Below are 20,858 nucleotides of genomic sequence, written 5' to 3'. Positions count from 1 at the left end.
CTACAGTGACATCATTCAGAAGATGAGTTCAGAAACTTGGCAGAAAGCTCTATGCAGAGCTAGATTGCTGGTGGAAAGTAAACCTTTATCCTGAGACAAATAGAAGTGGAAATAAAAAGGATGGGAGAAGTCAGTGCTCAGAACACTAAAAATCCTGGTTGCTATTTTAGACAGAGGATTCAACATCCCCAATTCAATCAGATCCTGATATGTTACCTCAAAGTGTTAAACAAAACAAAAAAGCCTTTTGAAGTTATCATGGTCACTATGAGCTCAATGTGATGGAAATTACATAAACCAAAGAAGAAATGTTTTGCCTGTAGTCTAGAATCAGTCAGTATAATGCCTGAAGGAAATCTTGATCCTAACAGAAGAGGTGCTTGGATTTAGTCACTGTCCAAGACAACAGTTTTGACTTCAAGAATTTCTAGATTTAAAAATGCAGACTAAGATTCAGAACTTTGGACATAAAAAGAAGTAATTAAAGAATTGAAAAGAAATCCTAAATCATAATTTGCCCTCCCTCCCAAACTCTGAGTCCTCAGTCTCACTGACCCACTCTCTTCTTGAAGATACTCCCATCATACAACTTCAGGATGAGATTTTAACCTCAAACAGAAGATAAGAGCTGCATATGTAAGCGAGCGGTCTGGCTCCTAGTGAGGGTAGTAAACAGTCTCAGTGAAAACAATTGAAATTTCTGTTAATATCTCTTGAATAAGGAATATCCTGTTCATCACAAGCATATATCTAGTTTTGACAAGGACATATTTAATTCGAAGCAGATTTCAGAAAATTTCAGGTAAAATGTTATCTGAAACATCCTTACTCAACATATTTTAATTCTTGTACATCCAATTCTATCCTTCAGAGGAGAGAGGAGTAAAAGGAAAACATCCTGTACTTGGGGGGAGGGAGAAACAAAAAAAACAAAAACAAAACCTAAACACGAACAAGAATCAAGTCACTTTCAATCTGCAGCTAACGAGTTTCTAGAAAAAAAAAAAAAGATTCAGAAGGAGTTGTCAGCTGACACAAATGTATTTTTAGGGAATGAAGTATGTATATATTTACATAAGGTATGGCCTTTAAAGCAGAGATAGATGTAGATGAGCAAGTGTGTGGGCATCTCCATACTGGCAAGGTGGCATAGAGATAGGTAAATAGACCCAAGATGATGAAAACAAGCACAGCAGAATCAACACTTTCTCCAGCAACACAGAGCTACTGATATATCTTATATTTAGTGGAAAGGTAGGTTATGGGATCACAGAACTGAGTCAATCAACACTAATAAAGGCAGACTTGTGGAACAATTTCCTCCTGGTTTAGATGCATCATAAAACCCTTAGGATCCCATTGGTTATTTGGTTCTTGATCACTGACTTCTGTGTTAGTGTAGAACCAGTGCTTTTCTAGCCACACGAGTACTGCACTCAGCTGTTTCTAACCCATGTACCCTGGCTGAATCTAAAGTCTTATCTCCCCTCCTCCAGGTTACTGCTAAACTGGAAACCCATCCCAGCACGGCAGGTCTTCCCCACAAAATACTGATTCTATTTTTAGTTCTGCTTGTGTTGTCTGAACCTTAGATCTTGCTCATGTGAATAATTTTCCTCATTATCTTGTGTTCGTCTCTCCTCTCTCTCTTTTCTCCTTGTCTCACCGCCTTTCCAATCTGCTACAGCTGCTTGAATACTAAAGTAACTGAGTCAAACCACTTTGTCATCAGGAATATGTTTTCATTCTGTGATAACTCAATAATGTTAGAGATTGTTTCTTGCTTTCTTGCTGCCACACCTTACTTCAGACAAGAAAAATAGTCAGAGGTAGCACCTGGTGAGCACTTCTAATATTTCATTTTAGTGGTCAGAATCCTAAAAAAGACATTCCTCAGATAAGTAAGGATGAATCCAGATCACAACCAGTTACTTACTGTTTTCCTGACTCTTGATCAGGAGCAAAAAGCATTTTGTTTTTGCAGGGAAACTCTTTGGGTAGTTTGGTGGTATCTTTATTTTATTAGCACAATGCAAATAATGAATCATCCAAGCAATTGGAGACATTATGCCTTCAAACTCAAGAAGAGAACTCCATATGTGATCCATTTTATTTATTTAGAAAAAACAAACAAACAAAACAAAAAAAAGGAACAAACAAAATTTATCAATCTGGACTCACCCCTGGCAGAGTCTTCTGTTCATGCAGGGCACTCTGGGCCTTTAGAGCAGACTCCCTTTCGCAGTACGTTAGGAAGGCACAGCCTGTAAACAAAAAGCAAATCCTTGGTAAGAGCAGTGCTTCAGAGAGGATCTGTTTAAAATTGAAACACAAAACAAACCACTTTTCTGTCATCATCCCATTCCCAGTAAATCGATCATAAAAATATCTTCTTAGTAGGTTAATAGTGAAGAGTCAAGAAGTGAAGTTATCATCATTGATGAAAAGTAGACCAACACCTTGGCTCCATGTGCTTATTTCTGTCTGAATATTTGCTGAAGTGTCAGAGAGCTGTACAGGATTGGAGATCTCAAAGACCCCACATGGCAACAAGGTGGGGCATGTTATTCCTATCTTTCTCCAGCAACAGTACTGGGAACAGGCCTTTTACTGTCATATCATGGTAAAGGTCTCGTGCTCTTCTTTTGTATCAAGTACTTCAAGTAAAAGGCATATAAGGACTTGGGATTCCCTACTGCAGTGGACTATACCTATTGTTTGACCTGACTTGCACACACAAGTAGTATCCCTGTTTGTATTACACCACAAGGCCACCATCCCACAGTAGCTGATGCAAGGTCTCATGGGCTTCCAGACACACAAAAAATATAAACACAGCAAAACCCAATCAATCCATCCAAAACATCCATGATGCTTTGCAGATCATTAGGACTTCAGAGGAGCTCCAACAGATCATGTATTTGATTCTTTCCAAAAATTGTCTTGCCAGCTACAAAGGCTAAAGCCTTGCCATAGTAAGGCAGAGCAAAAAACCCTGCTCTGCCTTTTCTTTCCACCTCCATGCTTGCCTTCTGGTAAAGCTGGTCAATGCTGAAATGTGTTATAGCAATTGTGTGTGTGTCTGATATGATCAGATAATTCCTTCTTACTGCAGTATACTGAAAACCTGCCAGTTCCTGCAGCAAAAGAAGTGCTTGTTATGCAGAAGACATTTTCTCTGAAGCTACTACAGAATGTTGCAACCTCGCCAGCTCCTTGAGATGGAGGTATCATATCTTTCAAGGTTCAGGCAGTATGTCCGTCAAACTGTGGGCATCTTCCAAGAGCAGCACAAGTATAGAGAGACTGCCAAAGAAACAAATGTGTCCCATAACCTCATCTTGACTCACTCACCTTTTCCTCATGAATATAAAATATATTCAACAGGCGAGTAAACAATGGAGTATGAACTTTTTCAGCTCTGATCACCACTATGATTCAATGTTCACGGTTTTATCCAATAGGGTTTTGCCCTATTTCTTACCCTATATTGTTTTCTGAAGGTCTTATTACTTTCAATTTATTCAAACCAATCACATATATTACCTCTCAGCAATTGAGACTCAGAAGCAGAAGATGACAGTCAAGGAATGTGACTGAGCAACAGCAAAATTTTGCATACTCTAATTGGAATTATTTAGATTTGTTCCCCTCTAAATAGATGAGGTTTTGGTTAGTCTGCATCTTCAAGAAAAGAGGAAGAAACTAGCAGAGAGTTTATAGCTCTTAGAAGTAATGGATTTAAAAGGATCCTTAAAAGTCACCCATAGTTTGATAGTCAAATGGGAAACTATGCTTAAATTTAATTTCAGTGCTAAATCACAGGCTGAGAGCTCTCTGTTGACTAGACACAATAAGAAACTCTCCCTTTAGTAGCAGACATGGAGCAGCTGATACAGTCTAATTAGGCTCATCATAGTACACTGTTATAGAGATAAACTATGCAGTGTAAAGCTCTCATAATGATAGCTATATTTTTCTCCTCATTGTGATGGTCATGACAACAGTTCAGGGTAACAATGTCCTGCAACTCCTACCATACCACAACTGTAATTCAGACTGAGTAGACAGACTACTCCTCTCTGAGGGAGCAAAGTTTCCTTCCAAGATGCCCATAAAGTGTTTGTGCAGGCAAGCACTCATCAGGGAGATTTCCTTGTTAAGTGCTTTCCAAACATATTTGTGAAAGTGGTAGAAGTACCAAACTCACAGAAACAGTGCTTAGTAGAACGCCTCCTAACATCACTGGCTTCCCAAACAAGGTGTTAAGGACAGAAAGACTTTAAAATGGAAATGAAGAAATCTAGTCTCTTATATGGTCCAAGAAAGAAACAGGTTTTCAGATACAAAAAATGTCTTGTGAAGATTTCTTTCTTTCTATTGCCATTCATATATCAAGTGGATGAATCACATTGTCCCACTCTTCTTGGCCAAAAAAGTAATTTGTTTGGAAAAAGAAATTATTTATTTACTTTAAATAAATCCTGATTGCTTAGAGACATTAAGAAGTTCCATCCCTGCAGTGGCTAGCTGGATTAAATTAGATTAATGTGCATAATGGCCTCAAACCTGAACTTGAAAAGGCCAGTTCATGGTAGGGTTTTTGTCTTTACAACAGTCACAGTGCTATTTTTCAAAAACATTAGCATGTGGCTTGCAGTAAAATAATACGTTATTCCATCCGTCAAGAATGTCCATATTTCAGCTTCCTGTGCATTAGAACAAAAAGCAATAAGACTTCTTCCCCCTTCCTGAAATACCAAAATACCTGCCCTGTCCTTTAAATTGTGATGCTTAATGAAATGACAACTGTAGTACCTTTTTCAGTTGTTAATTTTCCTAAGCTACAATGGGCACTCATATGACCCCTACAATGGATTTCTCCTTCCTGGAGACAGATATTTAAACAACAGAACACTGAACACTCAGGTTAACTCTACAGGACTAAACAACCAAGTCTTGAAATAATGGGTAGAAATCACCTATACTGGATTACACAGAGAGAAAAAAAAAAAAAAAGGAAATCAAAGTGGGGAAAAAATGTTGGGGTGGTTCGTTGGCTTTTTTATGTTGTTTTTTTTTGGGGGGGTATTTTTTTTTGTTTTGTTTTTTCTTTTTTATTTTGATTACTCAATTGCAAAACAATTTCAGAAAAAATCAGTTTTCCCCACTGAAATTTTTGCTGGTGTACAGAACCACATATTTCACAGGAAAAAAAAAAAACAAAAAAAACAGCAAAAAAGACCACAAAACCAAAACAAAACATTTTGATAGTAAGCCCTCAAGTAGCTCAACAGCCCACTTGCCATTAGCTTCTTGGGCTGGATGTGAATCTGACTTCTGGGTGAAAGGCTTCATACTCCATTACAAATCATTTGCACCATCCAGCCCCGTTGAAAAACCTAAGTTTAACAGTATAATGAATATTTCTGAACACACCTTTTAAGGAAAGATAAAGTGAAGGTGATGCATTATTTCTGTCATCTACTTGTATGGGAAATGACTGAGTGAGTGCAGTCCTTGAGAATTATAACTGAATTTGAACAAAAATATCTAATTGACTAATTATTGATAATAAAGGATTTGCTCATAGCTGCTACTAATTTCAATTCCATTTCTCACAAACATGCCAAGTTTTCCAGACATGTGTCAATCAATTAAAAGATGCTTTGTTTAGATTGTCTTTCCAGCTGTTCATTTGCAATCAGTGGACAGCTCATTGGGCTAGCATATAAACATCTGGAAACTCCCAGCTGGCAATTAACTCTCAACCTATTGAACTGCAGTCTCTTAGAAACATGAGGACATATCAAGTGGTCTCCTGGGAAACAAGGTTGTTAAAGAGAAGGGGGAAACAAAAACAAGAGCTCGAGATGAAAACTAAAACAAAAAAACAAACCAAAAAACCTAAAAAAAAAAAAAAAAGCTATATTTTAATTTTATCTCAAGGGAATTCAATAACATAAATAGTAATTGCACAGAATATAGAAGGATAATGATCTTGCTTATGACAACTTCAACCCCACAGAAAGTTTCTTGAAGATTTTTTGCCTAAGTCTGGGTGACAAAGCAGTCACTGGACATATTCTGACCTGAACAGAGTAATTCTGGAAACCAAGAGTCAGCTCAAGTTGCAGAAGGCAAAACAGAAACTCGGAGAATGAAGTTCCACCTGCTGTAGAAGATCAGTTTCAAGATCATCTGAGGATCATGGAGGTGCAGAAGTCCATAGGACATGATGAGGTGTATCCACAGGTCTTGAGGAAAATAGCAGATGAAGCGGCTAAGCTACTATCTCTCCTATTTTAAAAGTCCTGGCAGTTCAGTGAAGTTTCCACTGACCAGAAAAAGGGAAATCAAATCCCAACTTTTAAAAAGGGAAAGAAGACCCATGGAACTGCAGGCCAATCAGTCTTATGCTGGTGCCTGGCAAGATCATAGAGCAGATCTTCCTGGAAACTATGTTAAGGCACATGGACAACAAGGAGGTGATTGATGATAGCAAACATGGCTTCACAAAGGGCAAATCATGACTGACAAATTTGGTGTTCTTTTAAGGCAAGGTTACAGCACTGGTGGGTAAGGGATGAGTGGACGATGTCATCTACCTGGACTTGTGCAAAGCATTTGACACTGTCCTGAACAACATCCTTGTCTCTGAACTGGAGACATATGGATTTAACATATCCTGGGCTGCATCAAAAGGAGCATGAAGCCTCATGTAGGGAACTGCATCCATCTCAGTTGCAGGCTTTGCCTCCAGTATACATCTTCACATCAGCTTCCACCTCCACCTCTAACCTCCCAGTTACCTTAAGTATATACATTATCTGTATCTTAATTAATGCTTGTTATATTTGGTGGGAAATGAATATGATGCATACTGGAGATCTATTATTAAATGTAATTAAGAGATTTTTTTCCTCTTTCTTTTTTTTTTTTTTTCCTGGCAGACAGCCACAGGTATCCTGGCACAGGTTCTCTTTTTTGCCCATTGTTTAGATCAAAGAACAAGCACTTAACGAGTTATGACCCTTTAGTGCTGTGATATGCTTCGGTGACATCTTCTGATTTTATTAGAACTAGATAACCTAACACAAAGCACGCCTTTAGCTTTTCCATACATCTAGTTCTAGATGCACTGTCTAAGAGCTAGACAATAACCGTGACCATTTCCAGGTATTTGCTGTCTGTCCAAACAAGGCCATTAAAGATCTGGTATAAATCTAATGAAAATATACTTACAGACTGCAAAAGGCTTTGGGGAAGGGGCCCTTCATCTTTGTAGGCCTGTTTATTCTTTGGCATTATAAGGGAAAATGAAAAAATTTCTTAGGTGCTTTAAGACTCTTGGATGAAACCCAAAGGTTAAAGCAGATTCTGAGATCAGGGGTGTAAATCCAGTCAAGCGGAGAGGTTGCATGTAACTCAACAGAACTATGCAATTACACCAACATAAAATTAGGTTCATGATTTGACCCGTAATCTATTGCTTCTCTGGGAAGAATCCATGGCTCAGACACCTAACTCTGCTCAATTGGTGATAACCCAAAAGAGTTAGGATAATCCTAGGCTTTGAGAAGTCTAGCCTAAGTGGTCTTAAGCCAGTTTTTGACTAAAAGCCAAGGCTTTTGGGTTCTTTTCCTTTGATTTGGTTTGTTTTGGGTTTTTTTTGCCTTTGTTTGAGTCAATTAATGTCACACTTCTAGTTAGAGTAACATGCATCAGCTTTAACAGTGAGGTTTCCTAAATTGGGCTACCTATATTATTTCATGTTAGACTTCATGTATAACACATGAACTACTGAACTTCTGTTAAAAGTTACACGAGAAAGAATCAAGAAATCAATTCACAGCATCTACTACAGTAGAACCTTTTCATCTATACCACCTAACTTCCCAAAACCCCAAGGCAGAGGAGATAGGGTCTTTACTCCAGAACAATGTTATAGAGTTCTAGAAAGCAAACTGCAATTCAAGCACAACTATCCCAGACCTTCATGCTGTATACAGCAAGAAAATGAGAGAGAGCAATAATATTGCATACTTTAGACTACATGCTCCAACTTAAGAATAGCTACAATCTTGTAGAGGAATTGTTCTAAGAAAAAATAAATAAATAAATCCCTTGCATGTCTGAAAACAGGAACTCTAAATTGGTCACAAGCCTGAGTATTTCATTTGGTGATGCTTCAGTCTCTCCGTGCCCTAATTACTCTCAAAGCATTTAGACCCAAGTGTACGAGTTATCTATGATGGACCAGAGATCTCTCCCACATCTTCCAGGCACTAGGTTTTTTGGTTAAGACAGCTGTTTGTCTGAAAATAAAATTGTTATTTGCTTCAAGATTCAGGGATCTTTTACACAGAGAAAGATTGCGGCACTTAAGAAAACTCTTGCCTTAAAATCAACATCTCAGATTACATCTCCCAGCTAGCATTTCAAAGTGAAAAATAAATCTTTTCTTGCTTTGACTATCCTAGGTTTACATGTCTGGTTTTGAAACAATTTTCATTTGCTCTGTCCACAGTGGACTGCCCAAGGTTTAATCACTTGAGGGTTTCAGAGATTGAACTGATTTTTCTTGAGGGGGACATAATCAATAAAGACTTTTGGAGCTGGAAATGTTTTATCCAATTTCTTCATCTCTGTTTTCTCTCTCAGTGATTAACTACCTTCTGACTAAAGTTACCATCTTTGCTGCTAAAGAACATTCACTTGGAAAGAACTTTCTTTTTCTTCATCTCCCCTGCTGCAAAACTACTGAACACTAACAGTTTACAGAAAAAGATAGGAATAAAAATCTTCCCAGATATCAGCTTCCCTGTCAATTATATTGCAAGGCAGATTAACATCCGAAATGCCCTGCTGTGTGGAATGCTAATTTTCTTTTTCCTCTTATGTTATTTTCTGTTAACTATTATGATGCTGTCGTTTTCCTACTACAGATAACTTGATGGGGTCTGCATGTAAAAGTCTGCACAAAGCACATTCATAAACCCATGAATCAATATTAAAAATCAAAAAACAACAAACAAAAAAAAAATCAGTCCAAATCTGGAAATGCAGATTCTGGCTTTACAGAATATTTGCTCACTTAAAATGTATTTATGATATTTTAAAATGAGACATGGATATGCACAATCCAAACCAGCATCCTTTCTCAGACTGGGCGATGCTTAATTACATTTAGCAGTGCTCAGCCAGACAGCAGTAACAGCATATATAAGCATTTCAATAAAACACAGGCAACGATTTCATCTTGATTTTTGATAGCATATAGGCTTTTAATGAAAACACCAGCTTTAAAAAGCCAAAATTTCTCATAGGAAGTTTCGGTGAAATATTTCACCAAGAAGTGTTTCTCAGCCACATGATAAAATTTCTAACCAAAGCCTGTAACAAGAGAAGCTTACTCCAGAACAGCCACTAGTCCAGACTCTCATCTGAATCAGGCAAATAGGATCTTGAACTCGGGGATTCTATGTATCAGAGCAGAGTGCCTTGCCACTGGCAGACCCCTGAGGAGCTTTGTTTTTAAGTAACTCTACAGCTACCTTGCTTCCATCCCACTGCAGAACTGGAAAGCTGCTCATTTCTTAAACTTTCTTCCCCAGGATAAGGGAACAGTTTCTGGCTCCTAGCCACACAAGTGTGAGTTTCCCCTGGGGTCCTGAAAGTTCCTTGCAAGTTTCTTTGAACCATCTTTTTGCCAACTGGTGCACTCAAGATACAGAACGAAGCATTGATTTGACATAGCATATACCAGGTCCTGTTTTCCCATAGTTGCCAACATTTTAGCTTTAAATTTCACCCTGAAAATTTGTGAGATACTTTTGATCGTCTGAGCCCATCAACCCAAGATTCACAGCTCAAGTTTCTGCCAGTCTAGCCATCTAGAACATTTTGCTTCCCAGAACAGATGTCTGATTTCCATACACACAGCAAACCATTAGTGAATAGACTCCCAACTGTAGAAATAAAGTGGATTAGTGCTTAAGGTTGTTGTCTGCCAAAGAGAGTGCTGGTGTGCCTAGTACAGCCTGCAAATATTCAGTGTTTTGAATTACAGTAAAAAACTTACTTTTAAACAGACCAGCCTCAGTCCAGATTCTCATTTGTTACCCACTAACTGTGGACTCCATGTTGTAAGGGGAGATGCATGCCCTCAGGCCCTATCTATCACAAAACTCGTACATGCTTTTGATTTTAAAGTATAAAAAGGCTGACTTTAAATTGAAACTCATGATCAAGTGGTTTTCCAGACCAAGCAACAGTGTTCCCACTATTTCAGAACTCACTAACTGCTGAGAGTCATGACCCTACTCTAGGCAACACCAAGTGAGAATAAGTATGTTCCAGCTTCCACTCTGTAAGAAAACATCAAGTTAAAATCTGGTTACCTCTAGGCTTGGCTCACTTCAACCCATCTATTATGGCAAAGAAAAATCCAGCGTATTTGTGTTATCCATGTATTTTGTAGTCTCAGGGGAAAAAAAAAATAAATAAACTCATGGAAATTTCAGGACTTCTTTTTTCCACTGTGGCGATAAACAAATTAAATATAAAAAGTTGGAGCTTTTCTTTGCCTTGTGATCCACTTGTGAAAGTCAGAAATATAGCTAGAAACAATCCTGCTATTGAAACACTTCCCCTTGCATTCAGAGAGCTATGGGTTAAACCTCAGAGTACCTGCATTAATTGGAGTCTGTACCTGCTGTTGTGGATCCTGCCTTTCAAGTTCTTTCTATTGTTAGCAGCATATGAATAACTCAGTGGATTTTCTAAAACACTTGGCTGCTTCTGAAACTTTATCCCCTCTTCTTCATTTTATTTTGATTTTTGGTTCCATTTCTTTTGGGGAGACTGCATAAATTCTCAACTAGTCTTCAGAGGTTATGCTACTGCTAAACAACATTCACTTTGAATGCCTTGAGTCTTCACAAAATAAAACTAAGACAAAGCCATCCCTAAACAGATTAGACTGTTCTGCCACATCATCTTTCACCTATCTCTATTCCTTAGTGTTGTAACAGGTTACTTCACCTTTTACTGCTTGTCATTTTTTTCCTTCATCCACATAGGGTTGTTTTGCTGTTTGTTTGTTTTTTTTGTTTTTCTTTTTTACTACTCATTACTTTTCGCCACAGTGAAGAACAAACATTTCTTGGAAAACATCATCAACACTGTGTGCAGAAAACGTTTGTACTTAAAGACATAAAAAAGTTGGTATTTTCACCCTTAAAGAGGTGTCAAGACCATGCAGTGAACATGCTGTTGATAGCACCACCAAATGATCAGTTATTTACACTTTTGTCTCAGGAACATGCAAGTCATCTGTTCTAAATACAAACTTGTATGTACTCCAAACAGCCTCATATTCTGTCTTCTCTGTGACAGAACCTGTGTCAATATAGACTTCCGACATTTCCAGCTCAAGGGTCAAAACAAAAGGCACTAAAACAGCTGCAGGAAAGATCTATTACTGGACAGCTTTTAGCTCATTCAGAAACAGACTGATGTAATTATCTTTCTAGAGCTGTTGTTCTTACAAAATTTACCAGCCCACGGTTTTGAATCTGAACGCCTTGAATTGGAGAGTGGAACCTTTAAGACAACTTTCAAAATCAACCTCAATACCTTTCCGTTGCTTACGATCAAGTTTTTCTCCTCGCCTCCTATGCAAGAACTGTAAATGGGGCAACATTAGAATCTCTTTGATAAGTTCCACAGGTTTTTATGAAGTCTCAATTCAGGTAAATGCATTTGAAGACAGTTTAGGATTTTTATATTGCAAATCAGATTGAAACCCACAAAGAATATATTTCCTGATTCCAGATGACATAGAAGTGAAAATCTTTAAGCAGGAGCTGTTCCTGCAAGATAATCTTCCAAAGACTGACTAGAAGTCTCCAGAAACCTGTAAGAGTCACAGTATTAGCCAGCTGATTTTGTGAGATTTTTGGGGAAAAGTTTCATCTGTCAGAAAAAAAGTAACATCCAGGATCCCATAATCAGATGCTGTTTTCCATGTCTTGACTTTGGGTAGTTTCTTGTATCCTCCAAGTGATGTTAGAAGCAAACACATATTGTCTCATCTCTTCTTTCTTTCTCCTTACCCTTCTTTCTCAATTTGACTCGTTCATTAACTATAAGCACTAGAAGAGCATGAAGTAAGATCATGTTCTTATGCAAGCAGTAAAAGATGAAGCAATCTCCTTAACAGATTTACACCTACTTAGGGGTAAGGAACATGTGCACTTAAGAGAAAAACCAAGGTGAAATGAGGTGCTCTGGAAGTATGGCAGGAGAAAGACAGCAAAGGCTTCTCAAGGGTCCTATCTTTTGCAACACTAAGGAAAAGAGATAGGTCCCAAGAACAAGGGCCTCCACTGCTTCTCTGGTAAAATGCTTTAAGTTGAGCTATTGCTGCATTGTACAAGCTTGCTTTAAGAGACTGGCTCAGGAATAAATTGTTTAAGAACAAAATAAGTCATACAAAGGCTTGAAGAAGGTTTAACTGAGTGTCCAAAGCCTTGAACCAAAACCTCACAAAACTCTACCCAGAACTGTGAACACTAGCAGACTGCTTTTTTTTAAACATAGACAAATTCCAGCATATACTCACAAATACTTTATGTCCCAAGTAGATTCTCTCAAACAAAGCAAACAGGAAACACTACTGACATTTGCATCCAGGTGCACTTTCCTGTCCACTATTGTGGACTGAGTTGCTGGGTAAGAAGTTACAAAACAATATTATGTGAATTTACACCTAAACCTTCCAATTCTCACAAAAGGTATAACGATGTAACCTTTGAAGTGAAAAAAGCAACAGTGAAATTAATTACTAGATCTGTGTTATTTACAAAGCTTCAATGCACTGGGTTTAAAAGGGCTCTTGTCTGAATGAAGTGAAGGAAATACAATTTCCTGATGAACAGAGAACACAAGATAAAGTGTGTAGTAATCACTACCAGAGAGAGAATTTGATCACTTTATTTTTTGTTGATCAACTTAAATATTAGTGAACACTGCAGATACTGCAATTGTTTCAGTTAAACTTCTGAAATGGCTCCTAGGAGAAGGTTTTGCTTTGAGAACTGAATTCATATTAGATTCAAAGCACTGAGGACTGCAGGAGGAATGTGCATGATAAATGTCAGTTTATGGAAGAGCTATCTAGCAAAGTAGAAGATATCTTAAATCTAAAGAGCACAGAAATGAAGATTTCACATATAAAGAGGAATGGAGATTAAATCACAACCAATATTAAGGGTGCTAAACCCCTAAATGATTTGGCCAGTCACCTGAATCCCTGCTGGGGAGGGTTAGCCATGCCTAGCACCTTGCAGCATTCAGCTCTTAAAATACAGGTAAAGAATAGCTACAGAGGCAAGCTTTGGAATATTTAACAAGACATATGAAGCTGGAAGGCAGTAATGTCAAAAGACATTTCTGATGATAGTGGACAATTCCACATACAATAGTGTATATGTTACTTCTAGTTCAAAGACACCTCCTTTCTTTGGTGTCAATAGAAAATCCACATCTAAAGTGATCCTGTTGGCTGTGATCACCTGAAGTAGCTCTGAAACACACAGAGGAGAAAAAAAAGATGCAATACAAAGATGAATAATAGAAACTCTTAATGAGTAGGAAGGACTGGCTTAAGAGGGAATATTAAGAAAACTAAATATGTATAATTTTGGTAAATAATCACTCAGGGGGATAGATGGTAACCAGCTACAAGCCTTGAAGGTGTAAACACAAAGTATGGAAAAAGGTTGTTCAGGGTGATACCAGAGGATAATAACTAGGAGTAACACCATAAAATTCAACAACAGAACATTTAGGCTAAGCATCAGGAATGCTTCCTAACTATTGGGAATATCAGTGTTTGCTCCCTACACAAGGTGGTTTTTGCATCTAACTGATCTGTCAAAATTGTATTTAATTGAATTTTTAGTTAAGTTTTCATGCACAAGTATCATTCATTACCATATAACCTAAGGTTTTCCTGATCCTATATGTTCAGAGGCAGTAGTGGTATAATCCCCTAGAAATAGTTGAGAGGTATTTCTGTGTGTATGTGTGTGTGTGTGTGTGTGCTGGTGATGGGGCAGTAGAAAAGACAGGGAGAGAAAAGTAGGAAAGAAGAGTTCAATCAACACAGGGAGCCATGGAGGGATGCCTTTCAGGGCAAACTTTTAACTCAGCAATTTTCCAACACCATTGATGTAGCTGTTCCATCTGACAGCTTTTTGTTTCCCTATTCCATTGTGAGGGATAAGGAGTGAGAAATGCTTGCAACCTTAGAAAAAAATCACGACCACAGATCCTTATGAGATTTAGGACAATTGCAAGTCGGAAGATGGAGTTTATGACCCTACAGAAGGTAAAAGTAAACATAACTAACTGTCTCTCCCACCCATTAGAGCAAATCAGCCCTTCATGGAATTCTTATTACTCAAGTCACTCAGAACTATAAACAAAAGTTAATACTGATCCAAAAGCAAATGCATTCAGAAGACCTTGATTTCCCCCCCTACTTCCTATGTCTAACTTTTATAATTCTATCCAACAGTTTAACACATTATCTAACCCAAGAGAAAACCCATTCTTTTAAGATACCAGTTTCAATAAACTTCCTTGGTGAAAACAAATCAGAATGTCAATTGACTGGGATAGAAAGTTGTATTAAAATGCAATCCATCCACAGCCAGCTGGGCAATTGCCTACAGTTTTTAAGGGGTTGGATTGAGCTGAGCAAACAACAACTTTTTCTGAGTGTTGTATTTTTATTTTATAAAGAGCAATTTCTGGGAAATAAATTAGAGTAATTTGTAAAAAGCAATTATAATTCTACTATTATTTAAAACATTATAATGACATCTTGCTTTATAATTTTTTTCTTCATTGATTTAATATAGATGAGAGAAGCTCTAAACCAACAATGAATGTAAACACGTCTCCATCAACACTAGCAATAAACAGTTCCCAATGGGAAAGTATTCAGACTGTAGTGCAGTCTCCTCAAAAGAGACTAGTAGAAGCCATTTTGCCCAGTTCCTTAAAGATGGATGAAAAAAAACTTTCTAGGATACCTCCTGAATACAGTGACCTGCCAAAACTTTCCCTGTTATCAGTCTATGAATCACTGGCTAGTGGATGCCTGGAAACAAACACACATTAATGGTGTGGTTTCACTTTATTATTTTTTCCCATCAGGAAAGCTAAAAATAGTGAACCAGCTGCTGAGCATCTCTGGGAAGCTGAAACTCACTGGAGAATCCCTGCTGATGTCAGAAAGTAGGAGAGTAGAGTTTAATGAGTTTAAAAAAACCCAAACAACAGATAGGGTTGTCTTCAAAAGGAGTGGATTAGAACATTACATAAGGATGACAGTACTAGGTCAGACAAAGTCCATCTCATACAAAGCCATGTCTCCAAGTATGGCCAGAAGCAGATGTCCAAAAGGGGTATAAGAGGATGTGCATGTCTCCTCCAGGAATTCTCAGTCTCCAGCCTTGTGGCTCAGGGACTTCTGGGCCAAATGCCATCTCTGTGTATACAGTAATTAATTCTGAAACTGAATCTTACATTTTGCACAGCCATCTATTGCATTTTTAACATTTCAGTTGTTTTTCCTGTAAACAGATTTAAGCAGGTTTGTTTGTTCGTTTTGTGAGATTTTGTCGATTTTTTTTTTTTTTCTTGAATGATGTCTAGTGAAAAAGTTTTCCAGGAAAAGTAGTAGACTCTTGCCCAACAAACTGCAGTCTTGAAAGCATTCACGCTTCCAGGACGACCTATAATCTGATCTCACTGAACAGCCCAAAAGGTGGATCAAGAGGTTACAGCTTTAGAAGTGTGATCCACAGGGCTCCCAACATCTTATTAACCCATTTACAAACAGCCAGGGAACCTTTCAAGACCCAAGAAGATCAGCCGGCAGAAGCTTTGAGTTGAGGCATTTGTTAAATATTTTGGTTCCAGTAAATCAATGTTGTTTAATATGGAGATAATTTATCACAGGATGTTTTCTCCAGTTTTACCTCTGCTGATAAACCAAATTTCTCATGATAATACCTGCTGCATAAAAATAGAGAGAATATCCACAGGAATACTAAGTAATATTCCCCCAACACCAAGGGAAAAAAAAAAAGATTCAATATGCTTCTTCTCTCCCCCTGTCCCCACCAACGTTATAAAAATCTCTGCATGGTCCTTTCATTTTTACGAAGGAAAATACAGGATTTTTCAGTTGTGGTGGTTTTCTTGTGGTATGCGCTTTTCTTTGAGGGGGGGGGAGGCGGGGGGGGGGGTATTTTTTTTTTTTTTTTAATGCAAATCAGAATTCAGGAAACATTATAATTTAAATTGCCCCTATAGCAAATCTACATTAATATATGTATGCCTTATACGAGTTGTCAACTACATGAATACAAACTGTTTTTCTATTCTCTGTACTCTAAGTACAGTCACTGAACCTTGTTGTGTACTTGTACAAATCCTAGCAGATCAGCATCCTCATAAAAATAAATACATGCAGTCACATTTTCAAGTATAATTGATGTAATTCACTGCCTGAATTGAAACTTGTGATATGATCACCGTGTGATTTAATTGAAACAGATTAGGTTTATCTGTATATGTAGAATGTTATCATATAGCTAAGAAGGCAGAGTACCTTACCTTAAGAAAGGGGCAAAAATGTGAAAAGCAGAAACCTCTTATCCCAGATGTTATTGAACAGCCTCAATACTACATATCTCCAAATGGTACATCTCTTCCTCCCAAACCAACATGCACACAACCCTTCTTCACACCACTCAGACTCCACTCCTGAACTACTTTGTTTTTTTTTCTCTCCTGTCTTTACAAAGATGAATTACTAAGAGCACATCTTATTAAAATTTCATACTCAGAGATGATGAGGACATGTTTTGTAGATGTTTGTTTCAAGGCTTAAGTATCTTAGAAAATTTAACAGCTAAATGGACAAAATGTAGCATCTATAGCTCACACATCAATATATTGCTTTGATACCCATATACTATGATGTAATACAGAAGGGTGATAACATGACGTTTGGTGATTCATGCTCAAGCCTGTCTAGCTGAAGAGAATTCTTCATTGACAAGCTACTGACACACTGGACTGGGGGCTGATCTTTATAGATGACAATTTTGTTACTCTACCTTGTCATTGCCTTCATGGAATACAGCCAGGTATTCACAAGGTCCCTCGTCTGTTCTGCATTACCATGTCTAAGACTTTTGCAGTTCTTGAGCAAATGGCCTGCAGCCATACCACCACCACCCCCCCTTTGGCTACATTTCCTGCAGAACTCATGAAACTACATCCCCAGAAGAACTCCACTTGTAAAGGCTTTACTTGCAGCTCACATTCCACACAAGGAAGGACTTACATGACATGGGGCTTTTCTCTCACACATGGATTTGCACTATATGTTCCTTTGTAACTGAGGAGCAAGCCAGAACAACTTGCCGATACTCTTTCTTCTGGTTTTGGTCAGTATTCAAGATCCACATAGGTCTTTGCAAGCTCAGAGACTGCTTGGAAAGGTAGCAAGTCAGTGGTCATTCAGCAGCATTACATGACAGAACATGCTATGATAATTTGAAATTCATGTCCAGGGGTGTTGCTATCCCAAACTGGTCATTTAAGATCTGATAACATCCCTTCCTTGAAGTGCAAGAAGAAAATGACAGTGGCTTCATCTCAGAAGCTGCTTTAAACCTGCCTCCAGCAGTTAGAAACAAAGCCTGTGCCAAGAATATTCAAAAATCAGGGAAAAGAGTAGCACTGCCATTTACAAGTCTGGTAGGTCTCAGCATAAACGGGGTGTGCTATTCTCCACACCTGTGCTCCAAGAGGTGGAAGACAAAACCTGGAGCCAGAGACATATTACCAAGTTTGTGTTTTAGAACTAAGAGCTTGTCCTCTTTGTTTAGCAAAAAGAAATGAAGCTCAATCCAATAGATAGGATTGCAAGCTACATACCCACCATGTAACTATGAAGAAGGGAAGAAACAGCATATAAAATAAAGGACAATGTTGCACAAGGACAAATAAGTATAAGTTGACCATAAATAAATTTGATTTGGAAATTAGAAAAAGGTTTCTAACCATCAGAGGAGTGATGCTCTGGAACTGCTTTCCAACAAGGATAGTGAGAGCAAACGACCTAATTAGTTTAAAGATGAGGCTCGATAAACTTATGAAAGGGATTATGTGATGCAGTTTTCTGCAATAGTAGGGACAGATCCTGATGAGCCAGGATTTCCCCCCAGTCCTGCATTCCAGGCCGCATCCTGTCAACCTATATTCTCAGCTACAATGCAGTAATTTAACAGCCATCACAGAGACTACCCTGTTCTAAAGCAGGTCTGGCTTCTGTTTTCCAAAAAAGCATAGGTTTCAGGTGACAGTGAAAGGTAACATATCCTCCTGGGCTGAAAATGAGAAAAAAAAAAAAACCCACACACAAAAAAAAAAGAAAAAAAAAATCTTTATAGAAAGAGCAGAATGCAAAACTTAGAAATTTGTCATCGAAATAAGGTGGGAAATAATGGAAAGGTTATTTCTATTGGAAACTCGGGCAAAGCACTCCATTATTTAAAAAAAAATAGTCATATAAGCAGAAAACCATTTTGATATTTAATAAAAATTAGTCCATATATTTGTAATTTCTGTTGCAAGAGATGGCATATCTAGATAAGCATATTAGTCATGCAAACCATATTTGCTGTTCAACTCTGCAAATTGAGAGCAGCAGTCTTGACTACATAGCGTAGTAGGTGAATCACTGAACTATCAATTCATACCAATCACCATGAAATGGAGCTTGGGAGGTCAGTTCATCCAGCCAGCTACCGAAATGCACAGTGTACGTAAACCACTTAACATTTTTTTGTTCAATGCATTCCTAGAAGCCCTCAGGAAAAAAAAATAATAATAAAAAATCTATATTTTTGAATCATAATGCCATATATATTGGCTCAGTCTGAATCCTACTGAGCATTAGGGTGGCAGGTGGAGAAGATTTAGAACGTAACCGTTCCTCCTTTTTCAATAAAAAAACCCCTTATGCTGTACTTCTGCAAAGTTAAATCTGTCCCAGGATTGCCTCAACAGCAGTCTTGACATTAGTCATTATTTTTCCTTAAGATAACTGGTAAGGCTTTCAGGTGAGATCAGGAAAGTCTTGATATGCAAAGTAGTCTCACGCTGCAAGGAAAATTATTTTCTGATAAGATATAAAACAAGTACCTCTGGATTCCTGAGAGATCTTAAGGTTGTCTTAGATTCACCAAAGAATTCACAAAAGTTGTGAATTGTTTGAACCTTACCACTCAAACACCTAATTGTTTTCCTGAACTAAATCATTGCAATAATGGCTATTAAAGGTATAGGGCCCTTTCTATCATTACCACAGGGAAACCAGGCTGCACAGCCTTGGTCCAGGGTGCGAGTTCTTACCTCAGCTTTCACCTAACATAACATGTCATCTATACAAAAACACAATAGCTGATGAGTACAGTGTGTTAAACATTCTAAATCATAATGGGTTTCTATCTATTCTGCAAGAGTATTCTGAAATATTAATTCTTCTTCTGAACAGGAAAGGGAGAAATCACTGTCCCCATTTCACAGATGTTGAATGAATGCTTAAAAGGAAACAGAAGAATTCTGACTACCTTTACTGACCTGCACATCTAGAGTACTTAGTAGGTCAGGGCTGTTTATCCTAGATACCAAGTTTGTTAGTACCAGTATTTTGCCTCTTTCAGCTTTTCCCAACTTGTCCATAGAGCATTTTACCTTCTCTCAACTTAGTCCATAAAGAGATTTGGGATCTTTTCTGGAATGGAAGATGTTCTACAGCTACAAGCTGTTATAGCAACCAGCCTGCGTACTGCTCTCCTGGGCACCTGCATTATGCAGAGCTTGGTATTCTCACTCTTTGCTTCAGGATTTGGTGTGACACTGCTGAAACAGAGCAGACTAGAAACAGGATATTCAAGAGATAAAAATCTGTGAGTAGCTTCAAAAACTCAACTTTTCCAAAGTTTTTAGGAAAAAGAGTTTTGAAGACAAAAGATGTGTTGGAGAGAAGCACAGACAGTAGGAAGGATGTAGAGTGACCTACTGGAAGGCACTAATGTCTCTCCACCTTGTCTCCCCTGCTTTGATTTCACACATTATTAAAGAAGAATGGGTTGCTCTGTAAAACCTGCCCTCTGTCTCACTTTCATGACACACCAGCAGCCCTCATTCAGCAGATTAACCAAATCCCTCTGATTTTGTCCCACGGAAAAGGGCTGATACTTACAAATACATAAATGGCTCTTGAACATTTAAACCCCTTCATGAAGTACAAACAGCTCCTTCTTTCCCTGCTACTGCAATATCAAAGACTTTTTGTACCTCCCTTTTACTTCTGCTACACAATACTACTGAGCTTTACTTTAAATATGAGCCTGTTTTGGAATCACACCATCCTAGCTCCTTCCCTCCCCTTCCTCCCCCTCCCCCAACTCCCAACCTTGCAGGGTCAGACTAACATGTACTCTGAAGTACACTTACAAAGATGCTTAAATGTATGTGTAATGGCTCATCATTCTGTATCTTTAAGAGATGAACAATAAATGTCAGAATCTTCTTTAAATTCTCCTAACTCACTTAGGAATCACTTTCTCCAATCACTCTGGAAACTTCACCCAATGTTTTATTCCTTTACTTATGCTCTTTTAAAAGCTGCCAAGTTGCATCTTTAAAGATTGGGCTTTATTCCACCAATCTTGTGAACACAAGCCATTTGTGACTCA

At 38.0% G+C, this 20,858-nt stretch overlaps 1 protein-coding gene across 22 annotated transcripts in view; it reads right to left on the bottom strand.

The window, feature by feature from the left end:
• The window catches only part of CELF4 (CUGBP Elav-like family member 4), a 747,879-nt gene that overhangs the window by 652,850 nt on the left and 74,171 nt on the right, over positions 1–20,858 (bottom strand). For all 22 annotated transcript variants that reach the window (XR_009747539.1, XM_061477218.1, XM_061477215.1 and 19 more), the window contains exon 2: positions 2,182–2,264. Coding sequence is in view for 21 of the 22 variants with exons in the window: in XM_061477218.1 (XP_061333202.1) it covers positions 2,182–2,264 (83 nt within the window). In the remaining variant the exon portion in view is untranslated. The remainder of the gene's footprint in view (positions 1–2,181; positions 2,265–20,858) is intronic.

The sequence above is a fragment of the Pezoporus flaviventris genome, unplaced genomic scaffold, assembly GCF_033815535.1.
Source record: "Pezoporus flaviventris isolate CSIRO_AGI_PZ_B2104156 unplaced genomic scaffold, CSIRO_AGI_Pfla_v1 ptg000100l, whole genome shotgun sequence".
NCBI classification, from domain to species: Eukaryota; Metazoa; Chordata; class Aves; order Psittaciformes; family Psittacidae; genus Pezoporus; species Pezoporus flaviventris.
The sequence above is the reverse complement of the archived record's forward strand: the minus strand, read 5'-3'. Positions and strand labels throughout refer to the sequence as shown.